The sequence below is a fragment of the Pseudochaenichthys georgianus genome, chromosome 22, assembly GCF_902827115.2.
Source record: "Pseudochaenichthys georgianus chromosome 22, fPseGeo1.2, whole genome shotgun sequence".
NCBI classification, from domain to species: Eukaryota; Metazoa; Chordata; class Actinopteri; order Perciformes; family Channichthyidae; genus Pseudochaenichthys; species Pseudochaenichthys georgianus.
In genome coordinates, this window is record NC_047524.1 from 30,556,594 (window position 1) to 30,579,325 (window position 22,732).

The 22,732-nt window shown below is 43.5% G+C and overlaps 1 protein-coding gene across 4 annotated transcripts; it reads right to left on the bottom strand.

Annotated features, from left to right (window-relative positions):
- Positions 1-284: 284 nt before the first annotated feature.
- On the bottom strand, positions 285-21,692 carry LOC117467902 (uncharacterized). 4 transcript variants are annotated; one of them, XM_071207263.1, is made up of 5 exons: positions 21,609-21,692; positions 15,571-19,618; positions 13,838-13,958; positions 12,036-12,929; positions 285-3,065 (listed from the first exon to the last, which is right to left on the bottom strand). In XM_071207263.1, the coding sequence occupies exons 2-5, from the start codon at positions 19,007-19,009 to the stop codon at positions 2,498-2,500; spliced, it is 5,022 nt and encodes a 1,673-aa protein (XP_071063364.1). In that variant the 5' UTR covers positions 19,010-19,618; positions 21,609-21,692; the 3' UTR covers positions 285-2,497. The 4 variants fall into 4 exon arrangements, with proteins under 4 accessions (XP_071063364.1, XP_033967708.1, XP_033967709.1 ...); XM_034111817.2 differs by having other exon boundaries at positions 15,571-19,622; positions 21,609-21,690; XM_034111818.2 differs by having other exon boundaries at positions 15,571-19,622; positions 21,492-21,671.
- Between the last annotated feature and the right edge of the window lie 1,040 nt (positions 21,693-22,732).

The window sequence follows — 22,732 nt, forward strand, 5'->3', positions numbered from 1 at the left end:
GTGTACACGTGTGTCATTTTAAAGGGTTACTTTTAAGATTCTTTCACAAGTCTAAGTTTAGTTAGCAGGTAGCTGCCAAACAGGCTTCTATGCAATTACGCAACATATATACTACCATCAATGTATGTCTGATACAAGTGCTTGTCTTTCTGCCACCAACAGTTTGGTTGTTATTATAAGTATCCAACAACATCACCGACAGAGAAAAGGATCTAACAGAAGAATAAAAGGTTTTTTGTCTGACTTGAAATGATCGGTACCTGTAAGGGGGGGGGGGGGGGGGGGTAAACAAAAATGGACAACCTGCACACCTGATTTTTTTGTCTTTGACACTGTATGTGTTGTTTAAGGAAAAGGTACATCTGATATATATATGTCGGCTATATTGATATAGAGCTGATTTTTGGGATATCGTAAAGTGTTGTCTTTTCTGGTTTTTAAGAAGCTATATATCGGTTTGACTTCTATTTTTTCACCATGAACAATACTCGAGAGAATCTTACTCTAAAACGTTGTATGAATACGCTTCAGTGCTCAGTCGGACAGCCGTAGAGCAAGGAGCTAGGACATATGGCAATACAAGTAAAACACTCACTGGCAGCAACATAGTGTCCGCCAGCCGATCTCTATTCCAAGCACAGGAAAAAAAGACACAGGTGCTCAGAAAAAGACGAGATGTAGACGTAGGCCCTTGGTGATTAAATCCACATTAGAGATGGTCATTTCAAGTATATCATTATATAAATATATTGTGATATTTTCTCCGTATGGTACAGCCCTCAGTCCAACAGAACAGCCCCCTCCCAGCTCTCCTCTCTATGACTCACTCACATGTCTACTGTTTTCTACAAGACTAAAGACACCTCTGTGGTAAGGTTCCAGAAGGAGACTTCCTCTTGAAGTCTCGTGTTAGACACAATAACAAACAGACCTTTTTGCATGATTACCCCGAGCAATTACATTACAGCGCTCTGGCTCAATACTAGACTAGTTATAAAATATGTTGTCCCCATTAGTCGCGTAGAGACAACAGCAAGGGTTAGGGGTAGGGTTGAAACGTATGAAAGTGAACCTTTAACATCAGTGCCTGTTGGCAGCTTAATCAGTCCCCACGCTGCACTCTACAGCAACATAGGGTTCTGGATTGCTTCATTTGCAGCACAACCATAGACACATGATTGATGGGAATCAAAGGGAACACATCTTTGTTTATCCAATTCCGCAAAGCTAAAGATGTCTTGGAGGTGTGGGAGAAGCAAAGAGGATTATGGGGGATAAAGTCACTCGCAATAAAAATACCACCGGTGTGAGGCAAATGCTATCAATCATCTTGTTCCATTGTTTATGGACATTATACCATGATACCTGATAATAAATTGATGTTTGAAAGTGTTCCACTTAGAACCTCTACTTAAGTGTAATACTGCAGTAGTTGGCGGTATAAATTAAATTAAACTCAGCCATTTTTATGCACAACACTTTCCACATATGAAACATATAATATAGCATGAATCCATAAGCATATACGTCAAATATTACATTCACAATTGTTAACCTAATTGATAAATAAAACATTTAAATTAAATGTTATCACTAAATCCTTCCATTATTTGTTGCACATTCATCATATACTGTATATGTATAATTGATCACTCTATATGTCACTCTATCATTTTCTTTCAAAATATATTATTAACACACTGCTAAATACACTGTTGTTAAAGTTGGATGTGATTATAAAATACATTGTACATTGTAACCTTTGACAGTTTTTAAAAGTCAATTTTTTTTAATATTATATGAAGTATACGCAGGTGTTAAAGAGAGGCATTACATATATATTTTAATATAAGGCCTGAGACACGTTTATATTGTTAAATCTTTATAAAAAAATAACAGAAGGGTATGGTCTGGCAGAAGTTATCCAACTGTAAGCGTTTGTGTTATTGCGACCAAGCAACATCATGAGAACGCCTCATGTGAATTGTGTTTTTCCTGGTAGTTGTGTGTACCCTGTACAATACATTCACCAGAATAAACCCCCACATAACTATATATGTCTTATTTAGATTGAGAATAATGTGTACATGTAACTTCTAAATCAACATGTTTAGATTTCTGATCAACTCCATTCGAATAAACATAGTGCTTAAATTATATAAGGGTTCTATCAGTGGCCATTTTCCCTCATTATCTCAACCTGAAGTTCAGAATCTCACATCGCTTTAAACTTGAACAGATTATAAATATTGTGAAGGACTGTTAATATAAGAAAAGGCAACAAATAACTACAGTAGTCTTTTAAGCAGCCTTTAGTAATTCATTAGAAGGCAATGGCAGCAACTAGAAGCGAAATTAAAAACTAATTACAGGCAAATAAATGTGTACAGAAATGCTGTCATCTGTTGGTTTCAACAGAACAAATGAAAGATATGTTCTATCTTTTGGCAACACAGCTCTTCCCAAGTGGTGGTAAAAAATCATTTTCCTTTACAAATCAACCAGAAGATGATGACGATGATGAAGACGATGAAGATGAAGGGGAGCCTCTATGGGTCTCTTCTCCTCTCAGTTCCGTGAACATTACTGATGACGATGAGGTCATTTCCTTCTCTTTCTCTTTTCTACTTCCTGTGCAGACTGACCTCTGGGCAGGTCTAAACTGCCATGTCACCTTTGTTGACGCCTGCTCCACTGTTGTCGACCGTTTCACTGGCGAAGTGACACGCTGAGTTGCCATGGGAATGGTCGTTGAATCTTCCAGGCTGCTGGTTACCCCGGTATCCTTCCTTGCTTTACCATTGTTGTTTTTATCCTGTTCCGTGAAAAGCTCACTCAGCACTTCAGACTCTGTGGTATCTCCGAATAAGTCCCAGCCCGGTTCAGCGTGCAGCTTTGATCGTGATGCGGCGGCAGCTCTGTTTCCAGCAGAAGAGATCCTGGGGGGGCGACTGGGATCAGAGTCAGACAGGTCTGAGTCCCAGTCACTGTCCCCTGCCATCGAGCCACAACCCAGAACTGACATGTCACCAGGGCCAGATCCTGAACTCTCCGAGTCGGACTCCCTGAAGAAAACACAACAGGCACAATCTGAGTGAAATCATATGGAATTGTAGTAATCAAAGTGCTAATGGCACAGCCTATCGCCGATTGGTGAACTTTGTCACAACAAGGAATCGTTATTTAAAGAAGAAAGCTTCATTATTAGAGCTCTATGTTAAACACAGGGAGAGGGGAAAACACACATTTCAATTAAAATACTCCATGAGTTTGAAGTGGAAATTAGATAAATGATGGTTATTGCGGCAGTAATCTTAAACCAAGTGCCGCGAGGGACTAAACAAGAGAAAAAACACTGTGGACGCGCAAAAACTCAGTCTTTCCAACACAGTATGCGTTTGACCTTTTATTTGCTTTCCAAAAATGCAATATTCCATATGAATGTACGTATCTCCTTGTATGTGCCTGCGTGAGTGCGTGCGGTCAACAAAAATTGTCCTTCTCTAGCTCACTCCCCCATCTATTGCCCGCTGCACAGGTAAAAGCAACCGGATATAAACACAAACGTCACCACCCCAATGCAATGACACGCCCACCACCTATAGTGACTCAAAAAACATGTATCTTAACAAACACAGAAATGGCTTCATATGTGGCTCCTACATTCCGGCCCCTAATTATATCAACATAATAATTACACAACTGGAAAATTATGTAGGAGACAATCAAGAAAAAACTTTTAAGGATAAAACGTCCTTTTGTCAAAGTGTCCTTTTCTTCTTTAGGCAAAAAATAGAAAATAAAATAAAAAAGATATAGTTTGTTAGCCTATGAAGGAGTGATCTTTACTATCACTTAAAAATCGGAAAAAACGTCAATGTCAAGGTCTATCAAGTTCACTAATTTCCTCACGGCTCTTCTGCTTCCTGTAGAAGGCAGATCTTTGTGATAGGCCTGTCCAGATAGCTTGTTTTTGTCTTCACTCGCACCTGACGTACAAGTCCTCTTCTGTCTGGAATGGTTTGTACAATCCTTCCTGTAAGCCATGAATTGCGAGGTGCTGAGTCGTCGACTATGAGCACAATATCTCCTGGTATGAAGTTGCGCTTGACATTTGACCACTTCTGTCGTTCCTGGAGTAGAGGCAAGTACTCCTTAATCCATCGTTTCCAAAACAAGTCTGAGATGTACTGAACTTGTTTCCATCTTCGACGAGCATATATGTCCTCTTTATGAAACAGTCCAGGTGGAAAAGATGGCTTGGTTTTTAGCAGCAAAAGATGGTTAGGGGTTAGTGCTTCCAAGTCATTGGGATCTGTGGATGCTCTCGTTATGGGACGGCTGTTGATGATGGATTCGGCTTCACAAAGAACAGTGTGAAGACACTCTTCATCAAGGTTCTGTGCCTTCAGGCTGGAATTCAGAACCTTCCTCACAGATCTGATCAACCTTTCCCATACTCCTCCATCATGGGATCCAGTAGGGGGATTGAAAGTCCACTTTATTCCTTTCTGAAGGAGGGTGTTGTTGATTTTAGCAATATTCAACCTTTCTATTGCCTCTCTCAATTCATGCTCAGCTCCGACGAAGTTGGTTCCATTATCTGAGCGTAATTCCAGTACTTGTCCACGTCTTGCGATGAAGCGCCGAAGAGCATTAACAAAGGAATCTGTGTCCAAGGATGAAGCTACTTCGATGTGGATGGCTCTTACTGTTAAGCATGTGAAGAGAACACCGTACTTTTTAACTGTACTCCTTCCTCGCTTAACCTCAAAAGGTCCAAAATAGTCAACTCCAACACGAGTGAATGGAGGTTCATCTGGAGAAACTCTGTCTCGAGGTAAATCTGCCATCTGCTGCATTCCTGGAGCTCCATTTAGTCGCCGACAAACACATTTTGACAGGGTTTTCCTTATTGCCACACTAGCACCAGGAATCCAGTATCTTTGTCGCAGGCTAGATAGCATGTGGTTACGACCACCGTGTCCCACATCTTGGTGTACTTGCCGTAGAATGATGTCAGAAATGTGAAGATCTTTTGCCAATATAGCAGGATGTTTAGATTCTTCAGGCATTGCTGCTCTACTGAGACGTCCTCCCACTCTCAGAACACCATCTTCAAGTACTGGGTTGAGCTTGTAGATGTGACTAGTCCTTTTCACACCTTCTCCCTTTTGCAAGCCTTTAATTTCATCAGGAAACCTTTTTCTTTGGCAAAAGCAGATAATTTCTTTCTCAGCTTTCCGGAGGTCCTCAATAGAAAGAAAACCGGAGACCACCTGAGCCTTGATAGTCTGCATTTCCTTTTTCATCTCTCGGTCTTGTTGTTCCTTATTCAAGCCAGACTGTGCAAGAGTCTGACTCAATTGCTTCCTCTTCCGACTAAGGCACAGCAGCAGGTTTTTCAACCTAAGGATCCAACCAACTGTCTTCTTCAGGTGGATCCAAGAAGAGAGGTGATTGATCAATCGGGTTACAGCATCCATCTCTTCTTCAACCTGCACAGCGTTCACATTCAGACTTATCTTGACCTCAGGGTCTTCTGGTGCCATTTCAGAGCCATCAGGGTTCCCAGGCCACTGTTCTTCAGGTCCAGTGAGAAACTGAGGTCCAGACACCCATGTGTCATCTTTCAGGAGCGTTTCCACTTTGACTCCCCTGGAAGCCCAGTCGGCAGGATTGCTTGCGGTGGGAACATATCTCCACTGAGATGGATTTGATACGCTGCGTATTTTTGAAACCCTGTTTGCGACGAAGGTTCGAAACCTTAATGTCTCATTACTGATGTACTTCAGTACGGAAGTACTATCAGTCCAAAAGATGGAGTCTTTAAGTTGCATTTGCAGCTCCTTCCTACACATCTTGTCCATACGACTTGCAACCACGGCAGCCGTCAATTCCATTCGAGGGATGGTTATTGGTTTCAATGGGGCCACTCTAGCTTTTCCCATAATGAAAACACAGTGCACTTGTGCTTTGATGTTATGTAATAACAGATAAGTCACTGTTCCATAGCCGTCTTCGCTTGCATCTGCGAAGTGGTGTAGCTGAGCAGGGGTCACTTCCCCAAAATCCACCGGTTTTAGGCATCTGTCAACTTTAAACTCTTCGAGATTGCAGAGCTCCTTCAGCCAATTGTTCCACTCTTGTGCAGCTGAGGCTGGTATAATATCATCCCAACCAAGTTCTCTTCTGCACAAGTCTTGAAGAATCATCTTGGCTGATAGGACCACAGGTGCCAATATTCCTAATGGGTCAAATATTGAGCTGACCATGGAAAGGATCCCTCTTCTGGTTATGGGTTTGTCCTTGATCATGATCTTGAACTTAAAGACATCTGACTCAACACACCACTGTACGCCCAATGCTCTTTCCACAGGGAGTGTGTCATTATCCAAGTCCAGATCCTTAACTTCTTTCGCTCTCTCCATTGAAGGTATAGCAGCAAGCACGGTACGTCTGTTGCTAATCCACTTTGTGAGATGAAAGCCCCCTTGAGCACAAAGTGCACAAAGGTCATGATAGAGTTCCACTGCCTCCTCCTCTGAAACCACTGATGTTAGACAATCATCAACATAGAAATTGTGCAGGACAGTGTTGATTGCTTTGGGACTGAACTGCTCCCGATGGTCCTCTGCACACTTTCTAAGGGCAAAACTAGCACAACTTGGCGACGATGTAGCTCCAAACAGATGTGCAACCATTCTGTGCTCTTCTAAGTTCTGATGATGATCTCCATTTGGCCACCAGAGAAACCTCAACAGATCCGAATCCTCAGCTGGTACTTGAACCTGATGGAACATGGCTTCAATGTCTGCCAAGAGTACAACAGGTTCCTTTCTGAATCTTGTCATGACTCCAACCAGTGTGCTGGTAAGATCTGGTCCCTGTAGGAGCTGCGCATTCAGCGATGTTCCCTGGAAGGTAGCTGCACAGTCAAATACGACCCTGATCTTTTTCTTCTTTGGGTGGTATACACCGTGGTGTGGTATATACCATACCCTGCCGTCACTGCGTTCCAGATCCACAACTGGCACTTTCTCTGCATAGCCCTTTGAAAGGATGTCATTCATGAAAGCGGTGTAATCAGCATGAAATGAAACATCTTTATCAAACCTTCTCTTGAGGCTCAGTGTACGTTGTTCTGCTACTCTCCTGTTGTTTGGCATACGAACATCCCTTTTCCTTAAAGGTAAGCCAATACAGTAATGGCCATCCATCAACTTAGCAGACTTTGTGACGTACTCCATAAAGTGACAGTCCTCTCTTGACGGTCCCACCTGCTCATCCTGACTGCATTCAGGGAAATCAGCCTTTAGCTGCTGCTTCCACAGATCTTCAAGGTTTGCAACAGATATCCTATTGACAGTGACATCTGGTTGTCCACAAGTCATTTCACTACTCCTGTCTCCTCTGAGAGGTCCATTGACAGTCCAACCCAGCATAGTTTTGACTGCGTATGGGCCCCGGTCTACACTCCGAATAACTTCCCATGGCTCCAGTGCCTGAGGAACATTAGTTCCAATCAACAGGTCCACATCTGAATCAATCTCAGTAATCATTACATGTTTCAGGTGAGGCCATCTCTGAAGGTCTTTCTGACGAGGAATGTTGCCTCGATGAACTGGCATAGTTTTCTGGGTGTAGGTGTCAGGCAGCTCACAATAATGACTGCTGTCTAATCCAGCCACATGCAGGTCAGAAACAATGTGACTTCCAACTATTTTCTCCTGACCCATTGTCCGAAGGAGAATGTCTGTTCTTCTTCCCCTGAGATTCAGTCGCTCCGTGCAGAATGATGCTGAGCTCCCAGGATCCAGGAAGGCATATGTTATGATTGTTTCATGTCCCTTCTTAGACTTTACTTGAATGGGCACTATGGAGAGAGTACAATCTGGCTCACCGGCCCCTGTAAGACCACTGGACTGAACGGAGATCAGAGCACTGCTTACAGCTTTTCCTTTAGCTTGCATTGTGTCATTTTCTTTCTCTTTCTGGTAGATATGAAGTATGCTTGGGTGCTTCAGACTGCATACTTTGCACGAGAGGCGTTTCCTGCAGTCTTTACTCATGTGCCCAATACACAAGCATCCAAAACACACACCATGTTCCCTCAAGAAAGCGATTTTCTCACTATGAGCCTTTCTTTCCAGTTGAAAACACAGATCCAGTGTATGTCCACCTCCACAAAACAGGCAAACACTTGTATCTAATGAGCCTCTCTCCTTCATTCTTATTCCAGGTTCCACTTTATTGGCTGTCGTAATAGTAGTAGCAAAGCTGCTTCCCCTCATCCTTGAACGAGGTTCAAATGTAGCTTTCCTCACATCTTTGTTGGCTGCTGGTGGAGTATCCTGTATATCTCCAAACAGTGGATCGCTCACAATATCCACCTGTCTTTCAATGAAGTTAACAATATCCATGAATGTAGCTCTCCGGCCCTGCCTTTTCTGTAAGTCATAGGCCAGGGTTCTCCATTTGTCCCTATATTTGTAGGGCAACTTTTTTATGATGGCTAGCATATTGCTAGGCATGTTCAACTCACACATGAATTCCAACTCTTCCATGACATTGCAGCATCCTCTCAGAAAGAGACCGTAAGCTTGCAGAGCTCGCACATCTTCTACTCTTATTGGCTGCCATGAAAGAGCCTTTTCCATGTAAGCTGAAACTATTTTCTGTGCATTACCAAAATGCTCCTGTAGCAAAGCCTTTGCTTTGGCATATCCTCTGTCATGGGCCATATGCTGACAGCTTCTGACAAGCTCCAAAGGCTGCCCCCTGGTGTACTGTTCGAGAAAATACAGGCGGTCTTTAGGATTGTGAGTCTTCTCCTCAATGCTGTGCTCAAAAGCTCTTATGAATGCTTGGTATTGAAATGGAGAGCCATCAAAAATCTGAATTTCTCTTTTAGGCAGAAAAGAAAGAGACTGTTGCTGAACCAACATGGATGTTATTTCATTTTGTCTTTCTAAGACATTAAGTAATGGGTTCTGAGCACGGCTGCTTGGTGCCAGTGCTGCTGGGTGATTGCTTTGGTGCTGTAACTGTGGATGTGATTGTGTTGAACTTTGATGTATATTGGCCTCTGAGATTCTTGTGGCTTGATGTTGCAGATGTCCATTGGCTACTTCATGTTCTCTGTGCGAAAACTGTGCGTCAGACTGGCCACCTGTAGGCCTGTTTGTGTCAGGCACAAATGTTTTTGCTCCAGCACTGAGTGTGGCTTCCTTTCGTCCCCTTTCCAAATAAGAATGCATGCCATTGGGACTCACAGATGCGTTACTTGCAGCACGAGACCTTCCAGAGCGTCTTAGCACATTCATTTTAGCCCTTGATGCGGCTATTTCCACTTCCATTTCCAGTTGCTCCCTCTGTTTCCTGAGCTCTTCCTTCTGTTTCCTGAGCTCTTCCTCTTGTGCATCCAATGCATGCTTGTCTTTTAGTAACATTTGTCGTGCCATGAGAGTGGCCATGTCAGCCTCAGCTTTGATGCATGAGGATGTAGCTGAAACACTGGACCTGGTTCCAGCAGAGCTCTGCTTGCAAGACACAATGCTTCCTATGTTTGAAACACTGTCGCTTGGTTTTATTTCATCTTGTGCTTCGGAAGTTTCAACATTTTTCCCAGAGTGTTTTGAAACATGAGACATACTTTGCTGGTGTTCATCAGATATCTCATTTGAGGGCACATGTGCAATGGTGCTGCTCGGTTGTCTCCCAGTTTCAGAAAGCCATTGCTTGACATCGTCGATAAATCCATTATTGCATTTCAGTGTCTTGGCAAGCCATACATTTTGTTTTTCCTGTTCGTCTGCAGGAAGAAGAGGAATTACAGATTTGTGTAACAGGGTGGTTTCATTAACCAGTTGAATTAAATGCTCAAGTTGAGTTTGTATTTGTGAAGCGTTGTCATCCCTTTGCATGAGACCCTTCATTGTTTTAATCACACTTTTCATTTTGTGAACCTTTGATTGACGTTCCTTTTGAAGCTTTTCCATTTTATTTGCCAAAGCCTTGGCTGTGAGTATCGACTCTCTCTTTTGTTCATCCATTTTTGCCACATTGACATCTGAATTTGCTCCACTTATTGACATATTCTTTTAATGTTTTAATGAATGCACAACACAAGCTCCAATCCACTCAGCCGAACGCTCAATATATCACAGCTGCCGATAATAAGCAACCTCTAGCGGCACAAACCAACAAGTCAGTCCCCAATGGACACGCAGCAGTAACCTATTCACACTGTGTTCTAACAAACATTTACACAGCATGAATGAAGAAGTTACATACCGCTCGCTCTTGATGCTGTGTGGATTGTCCGTCAGTCCTTCTTTATCCTCCCGGCAGTACGCTGAAGTTTCCTTAATCCGCTCTCCAATACAGCGGCGAACACAGCACACAATGTTTCCTTTTAATTCCACAGCGTCCAGATCGATCCTAGGAATCTCCGTATATATCTTCGTTTTCCGTAGATCCACGCTGTGGTACAAACTTTTTTGTTGACTTAATATTGCGGCAGTAATCTTAAACCAAGTGCCGCGAGGGACTAAACAAGAGAAAAAACACTGTGGACGCGCAAAAACTCAGTCTTTCCAACACAGTATGCGTTTGACCTTTTATTTGCTTTCCAAAAATGCAATATTCCATATGAATGTACGTATCTCCTTGTATGTGCCTGCGTGAGGTCAACAAAAATTGTCCTTCTCTAGCTCACTCCCCCATCTATTGCCCGCTGCACAGGTAAAAGCAACCGGATATAAACACAAACGTCACCACCCCAATGCAATGACACGCCCACCACCTATAGTGACTCAAAAAACATGTATCTTAACAAACACAGAAATGGCTTCATATGTGGCTCCTACAATGGTTGTTGACAAAAACATGCTTTTGTATGGAAATTGGATTCCAAAGGAATCAGCAGTTCTCTTCCCTGGGATACACCCTGTCTCTCCTTCCTCAGATGTGTGAAAGTGTGCACTAATGTTCACTAGGGCCTCATGGACATTCTCAAGAACATCTTCAACCTCCAAACTCAATGTCTTTTGTTGACATGAGACACTTGGATTTCACATGCCTAACCCTTACTTTGATCTGCAAAAAAGTATTCCAGAAGTGGTAGTTAAAATCCTAGCAGACAAGGAACTAAACCTTGTATGAGTGGAAATGGAATCCAAGATTGAGAGGTGGATTGTATGAGCAGTAAATTGGCTGCTGTCGGTGATGGTATTAGGTATCCAAGGAACATCTAGCTGGAAGAACACCCTGTGGATAACCCAGAACACTCTGACGGGAACACGTACCCTATCTGGGCTAGAATGTATTGGTAGTCTTCAGAGAGCTGGAAGACATGGCGGGGGGGAAGACACCTGGGCTATCTTACCTAGTCAACTGCCACAACAAATCGAGCCCACAGAAAGTGTGTCGTTTGTTGAAGCACATTTTATTAGTGCGGCCAAATAGTGGTACTATGACTACCGTTTCAGTCATGTGATGCCAATCAGGTGAAGCCTTAAAAGTCCTATTCACATTGACTTGCATTGGGAAAAATATGTCAAACTCTCAAGTAGCCATTATTTAAATCATTAGGTCCTTAACATTTTAAAATGCACCAAAATCTGACTGAGGTATCTTCCCTCTCGATGTATTTCATTGAGCCGAGACCAGAAGTGACGCTATTGTGACAGAGGGAATTGGAGGCAGGATTTAAGGACAACTGTTAATCCATGGACCCAATGGATGCTGAGGATTGCCCGAAGATCCCTGAAATGATCTGGGTACTTTAGTCCTCGACATTCAGGCAATTTTTGCTTCATGGGCCACTGAGCAACTTTCATAGGAATGAACGTGGCCTCGCCTCGAATTCTGTATCCAGTTCTCTTTTTACATCTATGTTAAATTACAAACAGGACCAGGTCAAGTGGACCAGAACATGAATACATGTATTGCATTTGAATGCTTAGTTGTCGGTCCCCACTGAACTATGAATGATGGAATGCAGGGATACAGTGAACAAAAAGTACACATACCTGCCGCTGTAGGGTGCAGTTCCTGTGGGGCCCAATAGGTGGCAGGCCGGAGCAGCCAGGTACACAAAGCTGTCAGTGCACAGAAAGTCTCCTTCCTCTGGTTTGTGTGGACCAAGTTGAGTTGGCTTGGTCTGCCATTCTGTATTCGACTGGTCAAAGTGTGTTTTCACGCTATTTGACCGCTTTTGTACACTACCTTGTTTTATACCATGGGTGGGAACTTCTGTCTTTGTGGCGACTTCCCCCTGGGAGGCGGGTTTTGCAGACACAGCGAGGTACACAAAGCTGTCCGATTGAACAAAGGGATCTATGTCACCACAGTCCAGTCCTGAGCTTCTTATTGGCATCTGATTTGGATCTAGAAAGGTTTTGATTGGTTGTTTTAAGGGAGACCGAGGAAGAGGAATGTCACCTCCCATGAGGGTCACTCTTTTCCTGGGCGGTATTTCTTCACTTTGTGGGGCCATAAAGGTTGTGGAGCCCTCGTTGTCTGTATAGTTGAGATAGGTCTTCATGATTGAAACCGTGCCTATCCTACCAACCCTTCTTACATTTCCCTCTTTCCCTCCCCTTTCATATGTCCCCATACTTCCATGCCCAGCTTCCTCTTGGTCCCTATATCCTTCTATGTCTTCTTGCAAGGATGTATTGAATAGTGTAGGGTAGCACCACTGTAGCTCTGCACTCTCCTCCCTCCCCCATTCCTTTGACCCTCCGTCCTCCCCGTCCTTTTCCAGTGACGTGCTGCTGCTGCCTAGGTCAGAGCCACTGATTGGCTGGTCGCTGTCAGAGCCGGCCTCCTCCTGGCTCTGATTGGATAAGGAGAGGAAGACGCCGCTGGAGTCGGACTCCAGTGTCAAGTTGGAGTCTGGAGAGCTGTCCTCCTTAGTGGAGCTGGGAAAAAAACATGGTAGTCAAAAACGGCTACTTCCTGTTGTGCCTCCTGTGACTAATAATTATCTTTCTTTACCATTGGTTACCACTAAATCCATCAACTTTTTGGGATCAAGACTATGAATATTTATTTGCCCCACAGAGCACTTTTTTTAATGACAAGTTGATTGTTACAAAGATCTGCTCAAGACAGATTCAGATGGCACAGTTTAGATATGAAATCTACTTAATTGTTCGCAAATGATGTGCACTGGATGCCTTTATTATCTGTATATGAATCCTGTCTGCTTCCATGCTAAACTACCTGTACACGCACTGCTCAAAGAGAATGAGATAATAACAGGTTGAAGTGGCCTTGGGCAAGACACTGAACCCGAAATTGCTCCGTAGGCATGGCACACAACGTTTACTACTGTTTATGCTTTGTTATATGTGGGGTTGAGGAAGCTATCTTCTTCAGCACTGACTTATTTATTTGTTTACCATCTTTCTTGTCTGATTCACTCACTGTGACTGTTCACATTTACTGATTATGTGGGATGTACCTAAAGGCTCAAAGGCCACTACAATTACGTTTATTTTGTATCATCCTCGCCCTTCAGACATTTGGTGCATTTCATTTGCATTTACTTAAATGTAAAAAAAGACTATTAGCACTGCATGTGCTATACTGACCCAAAAAAGCCAATAAATAGCATTTAGTGTAAAATGATTGAATTGAACTGAAGAGTCAAGTGCATTTATAAACACACCAGAGTGACTTTAATCTGATCGTTAGTTTGTCTTGACTCAATTCAAATCTGGTTTTCCCTTTTTTCGTGCAATGAATCTTCAGTTATGCAGATTATAAGCAAACATCTGGTAGATAAGGTTTTCAATGCTGACAATAAACGTGTTTGTGGAATTACCTTGGACCAACAGTGGAAGTCCCAGCAGGTTTAGTTGACCAGTCAGAAGGTCTTTCTGTGTCTGTAGTCGGTGAAGCCACAGCAGTGAGCTCCAAACTGATATGGGATCTGCTCCCTGTGCCTGGAAGTGGAACACAGATTTAAACACAATGAAACATGAGAAGAGGGAGATATTAGAAAGATATAATCAATAGGACACTGGTCATTCCCCAATCATAGTCAAAACCTTGGATATGTTATCATAGCCATTAGATCAGAGTTTCCCATTGTCTTATGATGAGATAAGAAAAGGGAAGGACACAGGTTTGTGAAAGCAAAATAGTGTCAGTGATAGTACCTGAGCCAACAAATCCTAAAATAGGAATTATAGTGAAGACTGGCTTGAGCTAAGATAAGAAAAAGCCAAAGGCTACAACAGAAAGATCCAGAGAGAAAGTGAGAAAGATCCAAATAGATCGGAGACACATGACATTGAGGGGAATAAGCCAAAATCCAAACTTCTCTTTAAACCTTGATATCCCTTGATGGAACAATAAAAACTCCAGTCCCCATCTTCTGTCAAACATGACAAAGATCTTCCCAAGTATCCAGGACAAATAAACTGACCCTTATAAGTCAAATCAACAGACTTAGGTACCTAAATAAAACAAATATGACCTGCTCTATCAAAATCAGTCACATCGATCCTGAAACACATTTTGCAATTTTTACACAGTTGGAAAGAGGAGATTCTTAGCTTTCCAATTATATCTTATTATGTTTGTTCTCCAAATATAGAGCAAAAATATTTCGAATAACATAATGTCTGTTAACACAATTTGGAAAAAGGCCAATAAAGTTTGCTGACAATATTTTAGCAACAGTTATTGCTTAATAACATGTTGAATCGGGAGCGGAAGGTGTCGGCACGGCCGAAAAGACACGACGGTGCTGGACAAACCAATTTGAGTAGGGCGACAGGACGCTCATCGACGGCCAGACATCTATCGACAGACGAAATCGGCCCGGTGTGTCCGGGAGAAACGCGGATTTTGGGTCCTTAGCTTGAAAGAAAAGGAGGCGGAGCTAATGCCTGATCAGACTTCTACCGGAGATAAAGTTAAATTCAGCTGTGATAAAACGCCATCCTGTTCTAAACCACATCAAGGATTATTTCTGAAACAGTATGGAGCTCAAATTATTTTAGGTGAGTTCCTTTTTTTATTTCCTGCTTTTTAAACACATGTGCTCTCCAGTACAGGTTAGTTCTGAGTGTTAGCGAGGCTTGCTAATGTAAACAAATACTATTACGTCCAAAACACATCAGGCATTGTTTCTGATAGCAACTCTCTGTGGGTCCACCATCCGAAATTACGTCATATCGGCCGCAAATCTGTATCCGCTCGTTGTATCCCCGTTTTTAAAACGAAAGAGAAAGGGTTTTATTTACTGACGCTGCGTGAGTCCCCTGACACACCAGGGAGACATATAAAGTGAATGTTGCATGATAGGTCCCCTTTAAGCTTCATATCTGCTGAATATGAACATGTTTGAGATTCTGAAAGCCAAGACTTTGTTTGTTTAGAATCAACCAAATCCCCAAAATGACTAAATCACAAGTTTTTTACACAAGTTACATAATTTTACACAATTATCTCGCAATGCACTGTTGCGACATCCGACTGATTTTGATAGAGCGGGTCACAAATATGGGAAGATAGAAAACAAACACATACAATCCTACTGATGTGTACCTGTCATGAGAGCAGCTTTATCTCTCTGCGGCCCTGGGTGTGTTTGGTACGTGTCAGCTCGTTCCCTCTGTGGCTCCAGCAGTGGTTGGTATACATCCTGGGTGGTGTCCCTGTGTGGTTGGGACAGGTCTAGGTGCTCCAGGTCAGAGTCCAGCTCCCTGGCTCTCCGCTCCAACTCAGTCAGGCTGAGCTCCGAAGCTGCAGAGGAGGGGGGGTGAGAGCCCCCAAAACCCATCGGGGGTCGAAGAAGAGGCCAACGCGGAAGGGAGCCAGAAAAGGAATCTGTATCATCACCTCCACCCGCTCCTTCTTCCTCCCAGCCATCCTCCCACAAAGTGTTGACCATGTCCAGGACAGTGTCCCAACCTTCTTCCTCTCCCAAAGGGCCTCCTTCTTCTTCTTCTTCTCCTCCTCCCTTTACCTCACTTTCTTCTTTCTTTGATTTTGTCACAACCTGCTTGAACTCTTTTCCATGCTGCCCTTGTATTGCATCTTTAGTCTCCATTCCCTTATCCTCCTTTTTTAGACAAATTATTTCTATATCTCTTTCCTTTTTCACACGTTCCTTTATCACACGTTCCTTTATGTTCCAATCTTCTGGCACTTTCTCTTCAACCCTTCTCTCTGACTTCTCTCGTTTGGTTTCCTCTACTAGCCCCACACTGACAGGAACCCTCTCTTTCTCCTTACCCACTTTCTCCTTCTTTTTGTCTTTCTCTTCCCCCCTCTCCTTGTCTCGCTTCTCTTCTTTTCCCTTCATCTCCTCGATCTCAGTCTTACCCTTGCTTAGCTCTGCTTGTTTCTCCTTGCTTTTGGACCTCTTGGGTTCCTCTTGCTCTCGGCAGACCCTCCAGTGCTCCAAGTTCTGCTCCTTCAGGGAAGCTCTGCCCACCACACTGGTGCTCTGTCCTGGATCTGGGTGGGATGGCTCTTTAAGTGAGCATCGTCCCACGATACTTGTAGCATTCATGAGTGTTGTTAGCGGATTCTCTGAATAGTGTCCTGGACGAGGGAGGAGGTGAACATACGGATGCCTCTTCTCCAGTGCTGAGAGGACAGCGGGGAGTGGGGGGAGAATAGGGAGATTGTGGAGTGCCCCACCCTGCCGAACAGTCCTCTTTCTGACAATAATTCGGCGTGGCCAAGTTGACTCAATGCCCTCAGCAGGGCTGGTTTGCTCAAGGTCCGGAAACCCTCTGCTTAGGCAAGGGCTGACAACGCCTGGACGGATCCCTGTTGCCGTGCCAGGTCGAGTCCTAGATGTTGATTTGGAGGATTTGGACTTGCGGGACCTGGAACATTTCTCTACATGGCTAGATTCAATGTTATCAATGTCCAAGGGCTTTTTCTCATCTTGCTCTACAGGAGCATTCTCCGTTTTATCCCCAGCAACAACATTTATCTGGGCTTTATCTGTAATCTCGTTGCTGCTCTGGGTTTGACAAGCAACCCCAGTCTCGATGTTACTTTTAGTCCCTGTTTCCTTTCCAACCCCCGTCTGTAGTACTGCCTCAGGCTCAGATGGGGCCATCTTAACTTCTGGTTTAATTTCAGCTTCTACCGTGGGCTCTGCTGGTGAACCAACCTCACTATTAACTGTTGCTACACCCTCAACTTCATTACCAATCAAGTTGTCCACTTGCCTTGAGATAGCTCTAACCTCAACCTCTGCCTCGATCTCTGGCTTCATCCCTGTACCAGGTTCAGTTACCAGCTCAACATTATTTCGAGGCTCAAATATGTGCTCAGATGGTGTAGACTCAGCAATAGGTTCAGCCCCACCCCTTCCATTTATTTCTCCACTCCTTGTCCCTCCCTTGTGTCCCTCCTTGTTCACAGTTGGAGCCATATTTTCGATCCCTACCCCAGACTGCACCTTTCCTTCTAGATCCCGTCCCCTTGGTCTAGTTTTCACCTGGGAGCCCATTCTTTTTTCAGACCCATGGCAAGACTTGCCGTGGTCATGCTGGTTCCAACTTTCAGCTCTATGGTGTTCTTTTATTGCAGCCCTTATTTCGGCCTCTGACATGTTCCCGACTTCATTTACTAACCTCGGCCCATACCCAGATTTGCTGTCAATTAACACCAAACCCACACTCCCATTGTCATACTTTGAAACCATACCCCCACCTATACCTTCAGATCCAACTTTTGACCCAGCTCTATTCCTGCCCACAGCGGCAGTCCCCATTCTGGGGGCATTGGGGGAAGGGGAAGGGGAAGGTGAAGGCTGGGGAAGCAACAGGGGTGTTGTGTCTAAAACCTGGTCAGGCTCTAAAAACACAGAGTCTCTGTCAGAACGCAAAGGTACGGGTCGACCATACCCGAAGGTCCCAAAGGACGATGTTTCCCTCCTCTCCCTTTCTCTTGCCCTCTCCCTCTCCAGTCTCCCCCTCTCCCTCTCTCGTTCCCACTCTCTTTGGGCCCACCCTCGCTCCATCTCCCTTTCTCTCTCCCGCTCCCAGTCCCTTTCTCGATCATTTCTCCACCCTCCTCCTCGATCCCTCATTTCCTGCTCGAGGTCATGAGCAGATAGTTGGACCAGCGGGGCGCGGTAGGGGGATCGCCTTACCTCGAGGGGTGGCGACATTCTGAGGCTCTGTGTTTGCGAGTAATGCCTCGGCTGGATGACATGGGGAGGGGAACATCGCAAACTCTGAGACTGACTGGGTCGAGGTTTGGCAGGGGAGAAGAAAACTGGAGTATGGTAACCTGAGGAGAGAGGTGAGCCGGAAAAGGGGGAAATTAGGGGGGAAGTAAGAGAAGAGGACTGGCCCCCAGGGGGAGGGTATTGCCCTGGGTTTAGATACCCACCTCCTCTGTCCATCATCTCAGTTGTAGTATACTCCATACACTCCATCTGTGTTGGAGGTGTCATGACTTTCCAGGAATGTCGGTCATCTCTACTCTTTGCACTGTCTCCATGGTGATGGTGGGGGTGATGGTGGTGCTTTTTGGATGAGGAAGACGACACTCCGGGTGCTGAAAAAGATGACATTGAAGGAGAAACTGATCGGTTGAAACATCCTGGCGAATGGCAGCCGACACCATCAACATCCTGACCACCGAGCTTCAATGAATCAAAGATGGCTCTTTCATCCAGTCGCCGAACAAATGAGGGGTTGGGAGTTAGAGAGCGGGGCTGGGAGTCAAACATGTCAGCTGGAGACCTGCTCACCCTCAGAGAGCCACTTGCAGAGTAGCTAAAACTCCCTTCATTTCCTCCGTCTCTCCTTATGGATCCTCCAGAGTGATGGTGATGGCTGTCAATCTGCTGATTGATGCACATGGTATCGTAGATGGATCTTTGGGGTACGTAGCCATCTCCATAACCCCCGTCCACTGTCGCAGCCCGCCCTCCCACTCCCCCATCTCCATGTTTTTCCAGGCAGCAGGAGCTCTTCCTGAAACACCCAGGACGGCTTAGAGGCTTTCCCATGATTGGCCGAATTGCTGACGGTGGGAGGGGTTGGTGGGATGAACGGTAGAAGTTTAAAGAGTGAATTGTGAATTTGTCAGATTTACTAATTCACAAAAAAATTGCTTAAAAAACATCAGAATGTGCAGGAAGCAGGGCATCTAGCTTTGGGCGGAACATAGCAACAAAAAAAAAATAGAAATGTAAAATTCCAATTTTTGCTTTTCGTTTAATGTAAAATACTCAAGCATAATCCTTCTGTTCAACAAAATAAGCTTGTCCAAAGCTCAATGTGATAAAAGCAATGTAAAGAGCATTATCGCAAATTGAAATATCCCAACCAGATTTCGAAAAGAAAAGTACTGAAAAAATATGTCCAGTTGTTATGTCCACAGGGTTACTGTTCTTAGCTCATTTCCTCTCCCACTCTTTTTCCAGCATTTCTACATTTGTATTTATTCTGGTTGTTTATTGTTCTGGATGTCGGTTTGGATCCAATTAAGTCTTTATCCAGTGGAACGTTATTCTGTCAGACACAAAGCGACAGCAAGGCCGAGCACAGTGGAAGAAATAATGAATCCAGTCAGAGCTTCTTCTTTCATTCCGACTGTATGTGTTGATTACCATTGGCTGTCTGTAAAAAACAAAGAAAACAAAAAAGAAATGTGATCAAAAGACAGCTTGGAAAAGTCTCTCCACAAACATCAAGTGAGTGGATATTAACATATTCAGTATTAAGACATTAGTATCAATCACTGATATTCTTGCATGCCCAATTAAAGAAGAACTCCAACAATTGTAATCGCCTATCACAGTTTACTTATACAAATAAGTACTACTCTACCTGTTGAAACAGTTCTGTAATGTCCTTGAATTGAGCTTTCTCAAATTAGAGTTATTACTTCAATAATAACAGCATCGGTTAATTAAGAATGGTCGTTCCATATAGAACATTAGTACCCCTACTGTTAAATGATGCGCTAATGTCAAACAGCACCAACCCAAGGACCACGGAGGTCCACCATTGAGTTACCAATAATGCTGAGAAGAGAAGCCCTTTGCTCAGGAAGGGAGTTAGCCAGTTGAACACTTTTGTTTTTCTCAAAAGGCATTTAGTCGTTGTGTCTTGGAGCTAAACCATAGCTCTGAAAAACAGTCAATATATATATATTTTGAAATCCTTGGTACCTTGGTCCATTTGGAAGTTATAAAGGAGGACAAAAAGTAAGTAAGAATAAGTTGATAGCTAAGAAAACAAGGGGTACAATCCTCCAATATTTCTTACTTAGAACTATATGTTTTTTCTCCAAAGTACAGGCTAAACGCAAAATGTAATCTAATCTTCGATTTTCTGGAATAGCTCCTTACAGCAAGACTACAAAAGCTAAAAGCCTTCAATAACATTACTTTCTCATTGTCTCCCAAGGAAAGACCAAACACTTTAGTCAATTAATAATATATAATTAAAAAAACATACAGTTTTCAAAACCAAAATGGTGAAAAACTCTTTAGACTACAAATGATACAAAAAAAAAAACTTCAAATGTATGTTTTCTTCTCAGGATGAGCTCGACATCAAGCTTAATGCTGCCCTTGTTGGTGAACCCTTTGATCCATGTTGTAAGTAGTATATCTAAAATAATATAACACACCAACAGATCTGACTATCTAAAAGGGGGTGGGAACTGTCCATAGTTAAAAAGCGCAAGCAAAAAGGAGTTGGTCAGATGTAATAGCGACAGCCTGTACCAAGCATTTGGAGCCAAAAATAAAGTCAAGATGACGTCAATAATTTCCTTCAAAGCTGTTCCATTCTTCAATATGACAAATCTGAAGATGAATTTTCCAATATGCCATAATATGAAAATATAAAAATGTGGCTTGACAGGAAACTGGATTATCTACAGCAGCTAGCCGGATAACTCCAGCATTGTCTGCGATAGCATAATAAATTGCTAAATGTTAGCTTGCAGGAAGTTACCAAAATTACAGAGAAAAAAAAATGTGACCCACTGAAGCTTGGCATCCACCTCATACTTAGGGAGCTCAGGACAACACTGAATCATTTCATCACACTTGAACCCGTTTAGATGTAAATTAAATGCTAAATCCAAGTGAAAAGTCATACACTCATTCAAAATCAAATGATATTTCTCATCTGAAGAAAATATTCAGATATCGAAAAACACCTTAGAAAAGGTTTCCACAGCAGTCTCTCAAAAGTATTGGTACTGATCCTTTTAAATGTAATGTTAGAGAATCCAAAGTATCTATTCAGACTCTACTAGTCATGCCTTCCTTGCAAATTAGTGAAGCTCTGTCAAAGGAGTCTATTGATAGTTGGGAATCATTCCTAGTCTCTCTATCTCTTTGCCTATCTTTTCAGTGTCCCTTCATTCTTCAGCATCCTCTCTCCCTCCCTCCCTCCCTCCCTCTTTCTCTCTTTCATCACTGCTGCTGCCACCTGCTCTATTTTCCCCGCGATCGATAGAAAAGCCAGAACCTTATCAACATGGTCACAGTCATTAAAAGGCATCAGTCAATCCAGCGCGTCGATCTCAGTCCCATCCTGTTAAGGTCTTGTCATTCTGCCTCAAATCAGCAGTCCCCCGTTTCTTACCGGCATCTCTTCCTCTGTTGTTTCTCTCTCTCCCTCTCTTTATCTCTGCTGTTTTTCGTCTTTTCTGACGCTCGTCTCCCTCTCTCTCCCCCTCTTTCTCTCCCCTCTCCCTCTCTCTCCGCTGTGAATCATGCCTTCTGTCAGAGGAAGGTTTTTCTGACAAGCGCTCGCTCTGCCAACCAACACACCAACGCAAACCTTCTTCCTCCTCCTCCTCCTCCTCCTCCTCTCCTTTTCATTCTCTCTCCCCTTTCTAGCTTTTCTTCTTGTCAATTCAGCCTCTCAATCTTTCCTTCTCTTCCTCTATCTATCTATCTCTCTCTCCTCCCATGTACACTCCACACAGCTTCGGGCATTAAGAGCTTTGGAGCTGCAAAGAGACCAACTTCTTCTCTCCAGCTGCTTTCTCTCTTTCCCATCTCTCACTCATCTTCTCTCTGTATTGCTATCTTTCCCTCTTCCCATTCTCTCATTCCCTTCTAGAATGAGTTTGACCTGAGGGGTTTCACTTGGGAAATCATCGCCTTCAGACATTTTCTAAATGAGGTAACGATGGAGAAAAAGAACGACATCTATATATCCATCTATCTATCAATCTATCAACTGTATCTATCCCACATATCCATATTTCACTCTCCCACACACTCGTTTCTTCTCTGGCTCTCTCCATCCCTCTTGTAGCCCTCTCAGTTTGCCCTCTACCTCCCACTCCTCACCTCAGCGTTAATGCAACACACATCACTGTGGAGGCGGAATGGAGAGTGAAAGAGAGAGACGGGAAAAAAAGTAAGAGCAACAATGGGCGCTCGCGTACTGTACTGTGCAGTTTTCAACGTCTTCATCAGCAATATAATTTGCCCATGTACAGCTGTTTGAAAACAGACTCATTAAGGGATGTTAAAGGTGGGGTAGGTAAGTTTGAGAAACCGGCTCGAGATACACTTGTTGTTATATTCCATGGAATGCTCTTAACATCCCGATAGCAATGAATATCTGAAGTGCTTTGACAATAAATCCATAAATAAATGTCATCTGTGGAAGCCGTAGTACTGTAAAAATACGACCAATCATTTTAGCCGGCCGGCTAAAATAACTGGATGGCCTTATCTCGTGCCCTCATTGGT